Raw genomic sequence first — 16,758 nt, 5'->3', positions numbered from 1 at the left:
GCAAAAAAAAAACACAGGCTCAGATTATATATTTAAAAGTAAATTATTCTCTTTATCTGCTTGGAAACTCTCTTTTAAAGTAGATTGCCCTCTGCACCCCAAGGTGACCTTCATCTCCGTTAATTTTACTCCCCCCCCCTTTTCGGGGGTCCTCACTTTGTTGTTGTTGTTGTTATTTTAAAAAATGCAAACTTGACTGGAAGTTGAACTAAGCTGCAATGCCTCCCAGCTTCCACCAGAGGGCGGGAAGACACTGAAGATGTTACAGATGTTGCTCCAAATGCTGCTGCAATAAAGGGCTTGTTTCTATAGCAATGCAAGAAACTTGTCTCCTCCCTAGCCTTGGTGCAAATAGCTCAGCCCTGGCTGGTAGCAGCTGCCCCAACATTTCAGGAACGGGGCGTTCCCAGTCCTGCCTGGCCTTAACGTGGGAATGTTCAGGGTGGCAGGAGAGGATATATTGTTTATTAATATCTTTCCTAACTTGCGCTAGCAAGTTCCTTTATGCAGCAGAGTTACATTCCCCTTTTTACATGCACAGCAGATAGCTGGTTGCAGGCTCGTGTGAGCCTCTCACTATTATACATACAATTCAGTCTGTCTTCAGATTGAACTGTACGTTCCTGGTAAGTTCCCTTGAATCCCTCTTAAAAGAATAAAGACGCCACAATCTTATTCAAAGTCAATTAAGGAGGTTGACTCACATCCGTTCACAGTTGGATCCCTGAAGGCAAACTTAGTTACAAATCTGTACATGTGGATCTACCCCACATGTGGATCTACCCCTGTTTAGGGAAGCTTTTAATGTTTAACAGACCATTGTATTTTAATATTTTTGGTGGAAGAATTCCACAGTAATAAAACAAATAGTGACAATAATACAAAAATAAACATCGCTATTACTTTTCATTAATTACATTCCATTTATAATTGACCCGCCTAACGACAAATAATTACAATGACAGCAAATAAAGGCTTGGCATATCTTGCTTTGCATGTCATGCATCTATCTCATATATTGGTTCCACCTTTTAAGTTGCGTTACTGAAATAAATGCACTTTTCGACGATATTCTAATTTTCCGAGTTTCACCTGTATATGGGGGAATAGTCCCAGTGTTTCTGCTGGCTGAGAGCTAGCAGAGCAGTCCTAGCTAAAAGCTGGTCAAACGAAGAAGGAAGTCAAAAAGAGAGGGAGGTGTGCTGCGTGACTCGTCCTGTTGATACCTGGACAGGTTAGGATACGCCCACCTTCTATCACATGCAAAAGGAAGGATGCTCCAGCCAGGAGGAACAGGATGTTTCGGCCGGCTGGACCAAACATTCCCTTGCACGTCTTCTCTAGCATTACAAGGAATGTTGTACTTGACTGCCTCTCATGGATCACATCCCACACTTAATGAAACAGCAGTTGGGAAGGAGGTGGGCGAGTGGCTGAGCCCAGGACTCTGGCGCTCCGGTTTCCAGCACCCGGCAGATGAGAAGCGGAGAGCCCTAAGAAATTATGCATGATCTACTTTCAACTTAGGAGCTGCGATAACTTTCCTCGGAGGTCTCCGCCCAGCCACCAGCTGCTCCTTGTGGGCAGGGGCCCATTACCCTTTGCTATATATCTGCATTTATCACTGCCTCGGGGGGCCGAATATTTCGATTTTATGCCGGGTTGATTCGGGCTTGTTGTACACTTTTGGCCGAGTCTCTAATGCTGGGCCGGCACCAATCTGCAAGGTTCCTTCATTACCAACTTTGGTCCTGTCCGCACCAAGTATTTAAAGCACTTTCGCGTCGTTTAAACAGTCACAGAGCACCCTGGGAACCGTAGTTCACTTCTTCGAGGACAGCACCTTATTTCAACTTCTAATTAGGTTAGCATTTTTTATCTTAAATGCAACAGGGTTGTCATCATAGAGGGGCGGGTGGGAATTAGGATAACCCTTGAAATTGCCCGTTGCCTCCTCTGCGGCCCCCTTGCCCCGGGCACTGGCAATGCCCGCTATGCCACTCCTCTGTTCTGACTGGAGCCACTTCCTCACCCACCGTTCTGAAAGGAGCCAAGTCGGCCACTGAGGAGGGGCTCCTGGGGTCGGAGCTTATCGGTGTGCTCCAATTCTGAGCATTTAGGAAACCTGAAAACAGAAGGGGCTTCCATTTCAAGAGAAGGGTGTGCAAGCTCTCTGACCTACTATGGTACTTCGCAGAGAGCACGATTCAAGTCGTGCTGGAAGAAAAATACCGAGGCTCTCCAAATCATTTGCCGGGTACGCGCACAGAAAACAATAGATCCAGCTAAAAGGTAACGCATGGAGATTGTCCATGAACCGTATTATTATTCTGTAGTCATTATTATATAATCTTGGGAGGTTGTGTAATCTTAGAAGGGTGTGTGGCTGCACTTCTGATTTTGCCACAACACTACCACACCCTCCAGTGTCTCTCCCATGAAAATAGGGACGTCCTAAGAAAAGCGGGACATTCCGGGATCAAATCAGAAACTGGGACGGCTTCTGTAAACCCGGGACTGGAAAATAGGGGCACTTGGAGGGTCTGCACTACTGAGCTTAATTTACTCATCCTGTAAGGGACGCGGGTGGCCCTGTGGTCTAAACCACAGAGTCTAGGGCTTGCCGATCAGAAGGTCAGTGGTTCGAATCCCCGCGATGGGGTGAGCTCCCGTTGCTTGGTCCCTGCTCCTGCCCACCTAGCAGTTCAAAAGCACACCAAAGTGCAAGTAGATAAATAGGTACCACTCTGGTGGGAAGGTAAATGGTGTTTCCGTGTGCTGCTCTGGTTCCGCCAGAAGCGGCTTAGTCATGCTGGCCACACGACCCGGAAGCTGTCTGTGGACAAACGCCGGCTCCCTCGGCCTATAGAGCGAGGTGAGTGCGCAACCTCAGAGTCGCCCGCGACTGGACCCAACGGTCAGGGGTACCTTTACCTTTAAGGTTATATGCAAGGTTATATATCATTCTGGCAAGGCTCTTGACCACCGTCCAGAAGCAAAGGACCTCTTAGACAGGAAGAAGGGACTCTGCACTGTACTTGAAGAGGAAGAGCGAGGTCAATTCACTCTTCCCGGATGCAACATGTTGTTGTTTTCCTGCATGGCGTCATTTCTGATTGTTATTTCTGCAAGCCTTAAAGGAATGTGAACCACTTATCTGGCTGCCTCTGCTCTGCTTTTGCAATATTTCCGCTGGACATTGCTCCTGCAAAAAAACCAGCTCCTTCCACCCAGCCAAGCTCTGTGCAAAAGCTTCCAGGTTCAGAGAAATCACAGGAGGCCGATACAGTGGTACCTTGGTTCTCAAACTTAATCCGTTCCAGAAGCGCATTCCAAAACCAAAGCGTTCCAAAACTGATTCTAAAACCGAGGCGCACTTCTTTCCCTTAGAAAGTCATGCAAAATGGATTAATCTGTCCCAGACTTTTAAAAACAAGCCCTAAAACAGCAATTTAACATGAACTTTACTATCTAACGAGACCATTGATCCAAGGTGTTCGAGGACTAAGGTACCACTGTAGCGGTCTGTGAGTGTGGAAGCCTCCCCTCTAAGGGTACCGGTTATCCAGGGACAATCCCAGAATCCCAGAAGGACCGGGGGGGGGGGAATCCTGGGATAGCATGATAGAACTCAGGAGAAAATTTTGGTCGCCGCAAAGAGGTGGGTGCAGGCGTTTGTGTGATGCACAGAAAAGCAACAACAGTTTGCATGTCTTGGAGAGGCCATCCAAGGAGCCTGGCGGTTCTCTCCTTTTGCCCAAAGCAAAGGGGGCTGTTTGTCTAAATAAGACATGCGATTTCTTGATGGAGTGGAAGAATGCAAAGAATCCAGAGCTGTTCAGAGGAAAAACCAGTTAGAGGAGAAGAAGCAGAGGCCAGAGAAAGGGGCTATTTTATTATTGTTAAATAGGGGGAAAGATACTTGCACTCATTTCCAGTTATTTAAGGGGAGTTTTCTCAGGCGCAGTGTGGAGATTTGGTTCACGGTTTCCCTATCCCAACGCCGGAGCTGCAACCAGTTAGGCGAGACAAAGTTTCCTGGAGTCTTTGCACCAGCCTGCAGACACACTATATATCCACAGCACGTTTAAAGGATATGGCTTCGCCCCAAAAGAATTATGGGAACTGCAGCGTGACCCCTTGTTGTGCTACAGTCCCCAGCACCCTGAAAAACTACAGTTCCCAGGATTCTTTGGCGGGTGGGAGGGAAGGGGTGAGCCCCACGTGGATGGATGGAGGGGCAACCTGCGTTTATGGGATGGTGGTTAGTTACCAGCAATGCGCTCCTGACACACAGGCCAGTCAAAAAAAAGAACAAGTCAGATCTCGGAGGCAGCAAAGTTTAGGAAACAGGCATTTCGGCTTCCTGGAACCCTCTGTTGCAGACCTTGCCGTGCCCATGTTGTGACGAAGGAAATAAAGAGGGAGACTCTTCGGCGCTGAAGGACAACTCCTGATTAAGAAGTTCTCAGCACACGTTCCGCCGAATGGACCCATTATTTTTTCGTTTTTGCAAGCGACTGTCCCTGATATAATTACCAGTGCTGTTTTTCTTGGGAAAGAGGCGCCAGAACTCACTAGAATCATAGAATCATAGAGTTGGAAGAGACCACAAGGGCCATCCAGTCCAACCCCCTGCCAAGCAGGAAACACCATCAAAGCATTCTTGACATATGCCTGTCAAGCCTCTGCTTAAAGACCTCCAAAGAAGGAGACTCCACCACACTCCTTGGTAGCAAATCCCACTGCCGAACAGCTCTTACTGTCAGGAAGTTCTTCCTAATGTTTAGGTGGAATCTTCTTTCTTGTAGTTTGAATCCATTGGTTTCATCTATTTTGGTTGCCCTCTTCTGGACACGTTCCAGCTTATCAGTATCCTTCTTGAACTGTGGTGCCCAGAACTGGACACAGTACTCCAGGTGAGGTCTGACCAGAGCAGAATACAGTGGTACTATTACTTCCCTTGATCTAGACGCTAGACTCCTATTGATGCAGCCCAGAATTGCATTGGCTTTTTGAGCTGCTGCATCACACTGCTGACTCATGTCAAGTTTGTGGTCTACCAAGACTCCTAGATCCACTAAGAATGCCCCTCCCTTGTTCTCTTATACAGTGGCACCTCGGAAGCGGAATGGAAACTGTTCCGGAAGTCTATTCGATTTCCGAAACTGTTTGGAAAACGAGGCGCGGCTTCCGATTCAATCGGAAGCCACGTCGGATGTTCGGGGTTCCAAAGAACGTCCGCAAAACACGTCGGATGTTCGGGTTCCAAAGAATGTCCGCAAACCAAAACAATGACTTCCGGGTTTGCGGCGTTCGGGAGCCGAAACGATCGACCTGCAAGGCCTTTGACTTCCGAGGTACGACTGTAGTGGCAAGGATGCCCACCGGACGGGTGCCGGAACGGAGTTCCAGTGGGTTCTGGCTGGAAAAACAAAAACAAACCCCTGATCATTACTATTGGTTATTTTCACCGCGTTATATTTTTTCCAGCTGAGCCTTTGGATGAAGAATGGCAGTGCAGAACACGGAGAAATGCCCATTTCAAACAAGCAGAGTAGGCCCGCTGAAATTAACAGCCCTCTCCGTTAATTTCTACCTGTTGAAGAACTAACAGCAGATGCAAATTTGTGTGTGATTTCCACGTTTGTTTATTGAAAGGGTTGTTCAGATGCGGTAGACAAGTTTAAGGATGGCTTTCTGAAACCGCTCCGAGCGGTTTCCATCCCTGTTTGCTCCGACGGGAAGTTTCCATGACACTCAGATGAGATGAAAGGAGCTGGCGGGCATGAATAAACCATCCCTTCCTTGAATTATTTAGCGATGGAACTTGCGGTGTGCAGGGGGGGGTGGGAATGATCCCTTCGTCCCTCATCAACAGCCTTGATGTTTCTGCCACCTCTGCCACCCCCAGGTATATAAGCCAGCCAACGCTGAACTTTATAATGCAGGCGCCAGAACAAGCCTCTTTTAAAAAAAATAAAGGAAGGGAATCTTGGGTCTTTGACCGCTTCCAAACAACCTGCTCATTTGTACATCGTTGTTTCTTGGATTTACGCCTCGCCCTCCCTCCCCAAGGAGCCCAAGGCAGCAAGCAGAGGCATAGTTTCAAAGGCAAAAAGCAATTCCTACAACAGTTCAAAACACTCTTAAAAACATCTCAGGAGGAACGGTTGAAGGAGCTGGGTTTGTTTAGCCTGGAAAAGAGAAGATGTGAGAACCATCTGGATAGCCATGTGTATAGATGATACACAGCCTTGATACAAGCATGCAGAAAGCGAGCCGCTGGAATTTCAACCTCCTGCAGAAAAGCTGCATTACGGAGGCAAAGATAGCAGGTCCTTTTCGGTGGCGGCACCCTGGCTTTAGAATACCCTCCCAAAAGAAGGAAGGAGGTCTTCTACAAAGCATTCTTTTCAGCCCTAGGTGTATTTACCTTTTGATACGCATGCACGCACACACGTATTTATAAAGCTGGTGGAACAGTTTCTGGTTTATTAACGTCGCGTTGATATTTTGGTCTTTCGATCGCAGCCCTGGGATGCATTTTTTAATTTTATTTTAGATTGAAGGAGTGGTGTGGAAACTGCCGAAATAAACTGATCGGTAATGGGGAGGATCACTATGCCCAGAACGTTGCCCATTTTGCAAAAAAAAAGCTGTTCGAAACCATTTGCCGTGCTGGGAGTCTGGGTTCTGGCATTTTTATTATTGTAGCTTTGGAATCCCTAGTGCTGTGATTTATTTCATGCTGAGTTTGGAGGCTGAACTTTGAGCCATGACTTTATTGCTTATGGTGCACAGTTCAAACAAATAGCGAGATAACGAGTCAGCTATTCCCTATCAGCACCACTACCAAACCAAATCACTGGTCCATCAACCCGGTGTCGCCTAGTGGTTAGTGTCGCGGACCATTACTGGGAGACCAATCTCCCAAGCTCACTGAGTGGTCTCGGCTGACTGTCACTGCCCAGTAAGACTGGGCAACATCTGGTTTTCGACATCACAATATACCACCAGCTAAACATCGTCATACACAGTCGTGCCTTGGTTCTCGAACACCTTGCGACTCGAACGTTTTGGCTCCCAAACACCGCAAACCTGGAAGTGAGTGTTCCGGTTTGTGAACGTTTTTTGGAAGCCGAATGTCCGATGCAGCTTCCGAGGCTTCCGATTGAGTGCAGGAAACTCCTTGCAGCCAATCAGAAGCTGCGCCTTGGTTTCCAAACGTTTTCAGAAGCCGAACGGACTCCGCTCGAGAACAGTGGTACGACTGTATGGATATACTGATGCTTGAAACAAGGGTATGGAAGCACACTGGCTGGCTTCACGATTTTCCCTGTTTTGCGATTTTTGCATAGCGCACGCACACACACATCATGATCCGCAATATATTGGCAGGTCAGAAATTATGAAACCAGTCTCTCGATACAGACATCAGACCAGTTTCGGGTGATATATTGATATATCGCCCAGCACAACTGGAGTGAATTGGGACAGCGCCGGGTTTTGGGGGCGATACCTATGATGTATATCGGTCGCCCAAGTTTGGAAGCTGCTGCAAAACGACTGCAAAACTTTGGCACTGGTTTGGAGAGGACCCCAGATTTTGGGGCTCGTAGTTAACGAAGCCGTTGGGCAGGACACGCAGTGCACAAACAGAGGCCTTTCCATCTCAGAAAGCCAGCATTTGTGGTTTCAACAAAATTCCATACCACAATAGGCAGGAAATGGCTGGGGCAGTTCCTCTCTCTCTCTCTCTCTCTTTTCATAGTGTATACGAGGAAATGAGTAATCAGAAAGGAGCAGCCCAAAGCAGGAAAGTGTTGAAATTATATGAACGGCAAATGTCAAAACAAGATGCAGCCCCGTCCATTTGCAAAATTTTCGGAAGATTTGGCTGGGTGTGGAGGGAATCTGCTAAAAATTGTTCCTTCCCTTTCGGGTTTTTTGATCTGGTTCTCGTTGCTTATTCAGAAGCACACACATCAGATGGGTTAGGAAAATCGTATGGCCGGCCTACGCACCATACATTTAAAGGAGCTGGCTTTCCTGGGAATTGTAGTTTACCGCTCACATAGCTGCACTTCCTGGCACCCTTAAACTACAGTTCCCAGGAGTCTTAAATGTGCTTTAGGTTCACGCTGTGTGTGCAGTCTTGCATTATTTTAAAAGGGACAAATGCAAGGGAGAGAGGTGTATGAAAGCCACGTAGCCCTGATTGCTAAATAGAAAGAAACTCCCAGTTCCAAGGCAGTCTATCCCTGAACATCAATTGCAGCGAGTAGGACACAGAAAGTACAGTACATCACCCAAAGAACCCTGGGAAACTGTGCTTTGTTAAGAATGCTGCGAATTGTGACCCCGCTGTAAGGGAGGGAACTACAGTTCCCAGGATCCTTTGGGGCAGCCATGTGCTTTGGAGGTATGGCGTGGGTCTTTTTGGACTTCCTGGGGGGCATTTTTTCTGGCGGCAGAGGGATCAAATTGATCTTTGGGGTTATGACAGAGGAACTCGCCTAAGTTTTACAAAAGGAAACCTTTTAGGACAACTTACGACGGTTAATTCAAATCCCTGGCTCTGTTCTGAGGAAAAACTTGGTTGGCTACAACAACCCCTGATGTTCGCAAAGAGATCTGAGCGAGAAACATACTCAGTTTTCCAGGATTCCTTTCGGTCGCAGAACCCAGATTTCTGCCTCTTGCAGATGCTTCGGAGTTTGGCGCCCAGGCGGGCCCGCATTTCACAAGTCTCTCGGCCAAATGGGGGGTGGAGGGGAGGGGGAGTTCATCCTGCCATGGGCAAAGAAAGGCAACCTGGCATTGAAATTACATCCCTCCCTGCCGAAACCCAATACAGCCGTGTAACAGAATAAGCATGTGGCGCTGTTGCTCCCAAACAGCTGGCGAACTGGAGATGGGAGCCTGAAATGAAAGCAAAGAAAACTGAATTTAAAACGCCTTTCTTGCTTTCCCATTCTTCATTCCTCCAATACCACCACCCCCGCTTATTCTTCTCCCCACCTCCAGGTCTCCTTCCCCAACTACCATGTAGTGAAACAAAATAAAAAAATTCCTTCTAGTAGCACCTTAGAGACCAACTAAGTTTGTCAATGGTATGTATCTGAAGAAGTGTGCATGCACACGAAATGGTGCTGGAGAAAACTCTTGAGACCCGGCCAATATGGCCAACTATCGCCCAGTCTCAAATCTTCCATTCCTGGGCAAGGTGATTGAGCGAGTGGTTGCTGAAAAACTCCAGGCACGCCTGGAAGAAGCGGACCATTTGGATCCCTTCCAGTCAGGATTCAGGCCTCATCATGGGACTGAAACTGCCTTGGTCACACTGGTTGATGATCTCCGGCAAAGGTGAGAGCTGTTTCCTAGTTCTGCTGGATCTCTCAGCGGCTTTTGACACCATCGACCATAACATCCTTCTGGACCGTCTAGAGGGCTTGGGAGCTGGGGGCACTGTCATACAGTGGTTCCGCTCCTTCCTCCTGGGCCGTGTTCAGAAAGCGGTGGTGGGGGATGAGTGTTCAGACCCCTGGGCTCTCACTTGTGGGGTGCCTCAGGGTTCTGTCCTCTCCCCCATGCTTTTTAATATCTACATGCAGCCGCTGGGAGAGATCATCAGGGGGTTTGGGCTGGGTGTCCATCAGTATGCGGATGATACCCAGCTCTACCTCTCCTTCAAATCAGAACCAGTGAAGGTGGTGAAGGCCCTGTGTGAGTGTTTGGAGGCGGTTGGAGGATGGATGGCGGTTAACGGATTGAGGTTGAATCCTGACAAGACAGAGGTACTGTTTGTGGGGGACAGGAGGCGGGCAGGTGTGGAGGACTCTCTGGTCCTGAATGGGGTTACTGTGCCCCTGAAGGACCAGGTACGCAGTCTGGGGGTCATTTGGACTCCATGGAGGGGCAGGTCAATTCTGTGTCCAGGGGGCTCTCTACCAGCTCCATCTGGTATGCAGGATGAGACCCTCCCTGTCCGCAGTCTGCCCAGAGTGGTGCATGCTCTGGTTATCTCCTGCTTGGACTACTGCAATGTGCTCTCCATGAGGCTCCCTTTGAAGGTGACCCGGAAACTGCAATTAATCCAGAATGCGGCAGCTAGAGTGGTGACTGGGAGCGGCTGCCGAGACCACATAACACCGGTCCTGCATTGGCTCCTGGGATGTTTCTGAGCACAATTCAAAGGGTTGGTGCTGAACTTGAAAGCCCTAAACAGCCCAGTATACCTGAAGGAGTGTCTCCACCCCCATCGTTCTACCTGGACACTGAGGTCCATCTCCGAGGGCCTTCTGGCAGTTCCCTCATTGCGAGAAGTGAGGTTACAGGGAACCAGACAGAGGGCCTTCTCGGTAGCGGCACCTGCCCTGTGGAATGCCCTTCCAGCAGATGTCAAGGAAATAAGCAGCTATCCTAATTTTAAGAGACATCTGAAGGCAGCCCTGTTTAGGGAAGCTTTTAATATTTAATGCTGTATTGTTTTAATATTCAATTGGGAGCCGCCCAGAGTGGCTGGGGAGACAGCCAGATGGGCGGGGTATAAATAATAAATTATATTATTATTATTATCATTATTATTGAGAGTCCCATGGACTGCAAGAAGATCAAACCTATCCATTCTGGAGGAAATCAGCCCTGAGTGCTCACTGGAAGGACAGATCCTGAAGCCGAGGCTCCAATACTTTGGCCACCTCATGAGAAGAGAAGACTCCCTGGAAAAGACCCTGATGTTGGGAAAGATTGAGGGCACAAGGAGAAGGGGACGACAGAGGACGAGATGGTTGGGCAGTGTTCTCGAAGCTACGAACATGAGTTTGACCAAACTGCGGGAGGCAGTGCAAGACAGGAGTGCCTGGCGTGCTATGGTCCATGGGGTCACGAAGAGTTGGACATGACTAAACAACAACACGGCAAACCAACACGGCTACCTACCTGTAACTATAACTACCATGTAGTAATTTCTCCTGGTTTCTGCCTCTCGCGCCCTACGTTCTCCCTCCACGGTTGACAACAGGTATAGCTGCCATCAAAATTATTCAACCCCCATTGCAAACCAGCTTTATTATCAAAATTTGCCAGCTTTCCACTGTCTGCAATGAGCAAATTGAACAAAAGCAATTGAAATAGCTCAACACAACAGTGGTTCCCCCAAATTCAGCCGAAAATTTCTCCAGGGCCCACCCGAGATGGGAGAAAATTGATGAGTCTCCCTGGCCCTCAAAATGGTGGTGCAGAAGCAGTGCCAGCCCAAAGAGGCAGTGCTTGGCATAACCTATTATTATTATTATTATTATTATTAATTTGTATGTTGCCCTATACCTTGCAATTCTCGCAGGATACAATATAAAAGCACCAAATACATAATCAAAATAAAAACAGCCCCCAACACGTTTTATGGAGCACATTTTCTATTGATATCTAGCCCCTCTCTGGGAATTGCTAAATCCTTTACCATAACGATTTCCTTGTGGCAGAGAGTTCCATAGTTCAACAAACCAAAGAATCCTAATCTGAACTTTTTCCTACTCAAAATCCCTTTTTAGGGGGACTCAAAAGTGACTATGAAATCTATGGACTAAAATTACCTAACTGTAGCACTGTGTGCTTGTTTTGTTGTTTTTGGATCCTGAACTCGGGATCCAGATACAAATATATTACAGTACAGTACAGTACCGGCAACATATCGGTAATTCGCTCTGTCCGCTCTCAAAATGGCCGCAGTGGCGTCAAGTGCCAGGCTCCGACGCCAGCCGCGTTCGCTTCCAAGACCCATCCACGCGCTCGCATTCCTTTGCCCATACCCAAAATGACCGCCGGCGGGCCCACCCTGGTAGACCGAGCGGACAGCGAGGGGAGCCCGCCCCCAAAATGGCCTCCCGCCCGGAGCTCGAGACGTCGTCGTTGTCGTCGTCCTCCCCCGCCGCTCGGGCGAGCGAATCGCAACGCGCGCCGGAGCCGGAGCCCTCCCCCGTCGCCTAGCCCCAGCCAATGGGAGCCACGAACCGGGAGGAGCCCGCCGCCCGCCTCGTCAACTTGACAGCCACGCCTAGCCAATGGGGCCCCGGCGCCTAAAAAGGGGACGAGGGCGGGTCCCGCCCCGCGCCGCCATTTTGTGAGTCTATATAACACGTAGCCGTTGAGTCCGCTCCTGCTATTCCAGCGCGTCCAGCTCCCGCTTCCCTTTCGGGTCGCCTTCGTGTGCCATGGACGGGTGAGCGGGGCTGGGGCGGTTTGTGAAGAGAAATGACCTCAGAGAGAGAGAGAGAAAGAGAGAGAGAAGGGGGAGGGGCGGTTGAGAGGGAGGGAGGGGAAAGCGAAGCGCGGAGCTTACCTGACGGCGTCGAGGAGGGACTCGTGAGGGGGGAAAGTCCCGCCTGTGGGAAGTTGGGTTCCGTGAGGGGGGTGGAGGCTAGGCCTCGCTACCCCCCCCCGAAAGTTGAGGCGAATGCCTTTCTGAGGTAAAAAGTGAGAGATGGGGGGGGGGAGAGGGGGAAAGAAGGGGAACGGGCACGCGCACGCGCGCCACCCCCTCCCCGTCTCCCCTCCCTCCTCCTTTTCCTCTCCTTTGAAAGTTCCATATGCGCGCGCATATGCACTCCCTTTCCCCTCCTCCCCCTCCCGCGAAAGTTATAACCGGCGCGCGCGCGCGCCCCCGCTCCTGATCAGCGAACGTTCTGAAGCTCCGGCCGTGGGGGCGGGGAGGGGAGCGAGCGCGCTCCCGCGGCTCCTCCGGCAACGTTCGATCCGCGCGCTCCCGCGCGCCCCTGCTCAACGTTCTAAAGTTCTTCTCGCTCCTCCTCCGCCGAATTAAGGGGGCGTTGTGTGCGGGGGGGGAGAGGATCGTCGGAGGTAGGCGCATGCGTTTCAACACCCACCACCACCCCCCCGCCCCGTGGATGCTCGCTCCGTCTGTATTTCAAACCCACCCATGAAACTTTGTTCCCAAGTGTCTTCTCTTAGCCACGCCCCCTCTCGCGCCTTCCTTCCCTTCTAACTCCCCCCTTCCTCTTTCTTATTCTGCCCCCCTCCAAGCCTTCCCTCCCCCGGGGGTGTGTGGCTTATATGTGCGTACCCTGCAACGTTTCTTGCGTGAAAATAGGGACATCCTAAGGAAAAAGGGGGAGATTATGGGATTCAATCAACTGGGGGGGGGCTTCTGTGAATCCAGGACTGTCCCTGGAAAATAAGAACACTTGGAGGGTCTGTATATGCCTCTTAAGGAGGCAAGGATCCTTAACTAGGGGTTAAATCCTGCTGAACTTTGATGCCCTCCTATTTCATGAAGGAACCCAAAATCACATGAGACGGTGGTGGTGGAAGGCCTTCGAGCGAGCTAAAAGAAAAAAGGAAGTCTATGTGGGCAGTTTTGCACGTGGGTTAAAAAGAGGAGTTGGGGAGAAACCACAAGTCTAGCAAGGGGCAGTGGGCGCAGGGGCAACACATTCGAGCACTGCAGAGGGTTGGGCTAGGTGACCCTCGTGGTCCCTTCCAACAGATCTGTGATTCTCGCCACCCCATAACAAATGAAGAGTTTCAGAGACAGGGTACTCTCAGCCCTGCCTGGGGATGCCAGCGTCTGGACCTGGGAGCTTCTTCGCCGAGTTACGTGCCTTCCCTTCAAAAATAAAATTAAGATGGCAGCCCTCCTGATTCTGAATGAAGGGCTGGCCCATCTAGCTCAGCATTATCTACAATGATCAGCGGATACAATTTACTGTGTTCCAGATGGGATATTTCCAGCCCTACGCAGAGATGCTGGGGATTGATCCTGGGACCTTCTGCACGTGAAGCAGACACTTTACTGTTGAGCAATGGCCCTGCCCAAAACCAGGCAGAAAGGTGCTTATTCGTCTGTCCTCCATTCTCCTTTTTTTTTTACAGCTTAGTCCTGAGTGAACGGGGCAGCGGATGCACACACTCCTTCCCAGGCAGGGAGCCTCTTGCAACCCTTCCTGGAGATGCCAGGGGTTGAAGTTTGGGGACTTTTTGCATGCAGAGCTCATGCCCTTACCACCCCTGAGCTATGGCCCTTCCCCACACAAGTTCTCAGGGAAGTTTAAAGGAGTAAACAAAGCAAACAAATGAAATGCTTCACACCCCACCCCACTGCTGTGTAGAAAGGAAGCAATGGTGGCTGAGAATAAAGCTGTGTGAACTGAGCGATGAAGAAATGAGGTGCAAAATTGTGAAAGGATGAAGGATATCTTGGAAGTTTGTCTCTCAGGCAACCTTTAATGTACTTAAGGAGCAATGGTTTGGATTATCCTCATTAGCCTGATAGAGAGTATACCTTTCACTCCCCACGCCCCCATGGTTCCCATATTCCCTGTACTCTAGGTCCACTCTTCTCTGAATTACAGCTTTGCAGGCTGCTGCCTTCCTTCAGTTGACTTGCTTCAAGCACCCCATTCTATGGGTCAGGGTAGCTGCCTCCATCTCCCCTCAACTTATATTTATGAAGCCTGTGGTGTGCTTCTCCCCACTTCCTATCCTTATCTGGAAGCAGATTTTCTTATGCTTCTGAAACTACCCTTATCCAACTCCTTCTCCCTGAGTTCCTGAAGTGTTTGGTTGTGGCCCTCTTGCCTCAGTCTCTTAAGTGCACACTGGTGAAAGAATGTACTAAAAACACATTCACTTCTCCCTTACTGCCAGGATAGATGAGAACTTTAAACTCACCCCCTCGCAAAGGAGTTCCACTATCAGCATACTTTCCTGGAGATCATTGATTGACCTTGGTCAACTTTGTAGATAGTTTTTCTCATTGCCTTGGTGGCAAGCACGTAACTGTCTAGGCAACCTGGTTGCAGTACTTTGCAACGTGGGCTGGCTGGCTGGCTTACAAGATACCTAAAAAAAACTTTTTAGAAAAACCTAGAATCCTGAAGTCTAGCTAACAGGAGTAATATAATATACTCATAATAATTAAGGAACAGGTCGTGTTTGAAATTCCCCAGGCATGTTTTACTATTGACACGGGTCCAATTGCGACAACGTGGAGATTTCTGCGTGTCAGGTTGGCGACTGACATCTCCATTGAGCCACCTGACTCAGCCTTTCCACAAGCTTCCCAAATAAACTCAGACCACAGTTTAAAAACCTCTGCCTTAGTCAAAAGTTAATACCATTTCCATTGTGTGTGTTTCTCCTTCTTGCATACAGTACTGAGACACCCTTATGTACTCCTTTGCTTTTGGGGGGACACTCCATTTTAACCCTACAGCGTACTACGGTCCATGGGGTCACAAAGAGTCGGACATGACTAAACAACAACAACCCTACCTTATGTGCAAATGAAAGTTTTTTTGCAGTTTCACTGCTTCTCTGTCTGCTACTTGATTTTAGTTTTCTAGTAGTTCATCATGTGGCTTTACATTCTGTTGTGTGGGTGCCCATTCAATGTCCCAAAGGCTGTTCCCTGCCACTTCCTCCCACCTTGAGTGTGTCAGGGAGCTGAAGCTTCCCACCTGTTTTTCTATGCATTGCAAAACGGCTTGCTAAGAAGAGCCTATTTCTGCCACACCCTTCCTTCCATTTACTGTACCTAGATTCTAGAAAATGCTTCCTCCTACAATTTGCATGAGAATCTAAGTTTCCCCTGCAGGCGTAGCTGGGTGGAGATTTGTTGCCTAGGTGTGGAGAGCAATGTATGGCTGGGACTTCTGCTTTTCTTTTGAGTCACCTTTTAAAGGTGACCTTGAGAACAGGGGGGGGGGGGAGAATGCAAAGGAAGGGGATGGCAGGAGATTGTGCTTATGTGGCGTGGTTTGCTTAGCAACAACCCTGTGAAAGTATAACTATCTGGTGGAAGTATAACTTAACAGCCAATATAAGAAACTGTGTGACGATAAACTAGTCCAGGCATAGGCAAATGGCCCTCCAGATGTTTTGGGACTACAACTCCCACCATCCCTGACCATTGGTCCTGTTAGCTAGGGATGATGGGAGTTGTAGTCCCAAAACATCTGGAGGGCCAAGTTTGGGGGTGCCTGAACTAGTCAGTATATTGTCCTGGCAGTTCCTGTCCACCGAAACTGTTCTGTCATCCCACAAAACCACACAAGCTTTGGGTTCAGAGTTTGAACAAGGGGAAGTAATATTTCTGATCCAGAAATCAAACTTCTTGGGCAACAGCCCTTTATAGAGCTGAAAAAAGAAACCACCACATGCAAGTGTCACATTAAAATTCCAGTGTGACTGGGTGCACGGAAGTATTTCAGCCCTGGTGCCACGTCACAAAAAATTCTGTGTCAATTGTCAATCAGTTGATTTCAACTTCTATTTCCTATTGATGGGGTGAATGTTTTTTCCACACACACCCCAGCCCTATAAAGTTGTTGTGTGTTTGGAAAACTAATGCTTTTTCAGCCCATACTCCTGGCTGATTATCTTGTGTCTTGTGCCTATGTGGCTTAAGTTGCAGTCCTTGGTGAATGTGGAAGAAATATCCAACAAAAACAAGGAATATTTTCAGATAAATGTGAATAGGTTCCTTAAAACTATGATCAGTAACCCTTCTCCATCTTGAGCTCCTGTCCCTTACTCAGTGGGAGAGCAACACCATTCAGAATCAGCTGTACAGTACTCCCAATCCTGGATCACATTGTCTGCTCTCCAGCAGAGCCTATTATCTTCTCAGGAACGAACCACAACTTATTAGACCAAATCAAATACATGTATGTATCTAGGCAACTCGTTGAGGATTTCTACGGCCTTACTGTGGCACCAGGTGAATAAAAGGAAATA

At 48.8% G+C, this 16,758-nt stretch overlaps 1 protein-coding gene across 8 annotated transcripts in view; it reads left to right on the top strand.

Annotated features, from left to right (window-relative positions):
- Positions 1–12,162: 12,162 nt before the first annotated feature.
- The window catches only part of PTBP1 (polypyrimidine tract binding protein 1), a 38,983-nt gene continuing 34,387 nt past the window's right edge, over positions 12,163–16,758 (top strand). For 4 of the 8 annotated variants that reach the window (XM_088673102.1, XM_060275295.2, XM_060275296.2 and 1 more), the window contains exons 1-2: positions 12,163–12,223; positions 13,738–13,851. In XM_088673102.1, the coding sequence (XP_088529228.1) occupies positions 12,216–12,223; positions 13,738–13,851 (122 nt within the window). In that variant the 5' untranslated portion in view covers positions 12,163–12,215. The remainder of the gene's footprint in view (positions 12,224–13,737; positions 13,852–16,758) is intronic. The other 4 variants (XM_088673104.1, XM_088673103.1, XM_035117751.3 and 1 more) reach the window with 1 other exon arrangement.

Source organism: Zootoca vivipara, chromosome 6 (genome assembly GCF_965207765.1).
Source record: "Zootoca vivipara chromosome 6, rZooViv2.hap1.1, whole genome shotgun sequence".
Lineage (NCBI taxonomy): Eukaryota > Metazoa > Chordata > Lepidosauria > Squamata > Lacertidae > Zootoca > Zootoca vivipara.
Note: the sequence above shows the minus strand (reverse complement) of the source record. Positions and strands in the feature narration are given on the sequence as shown.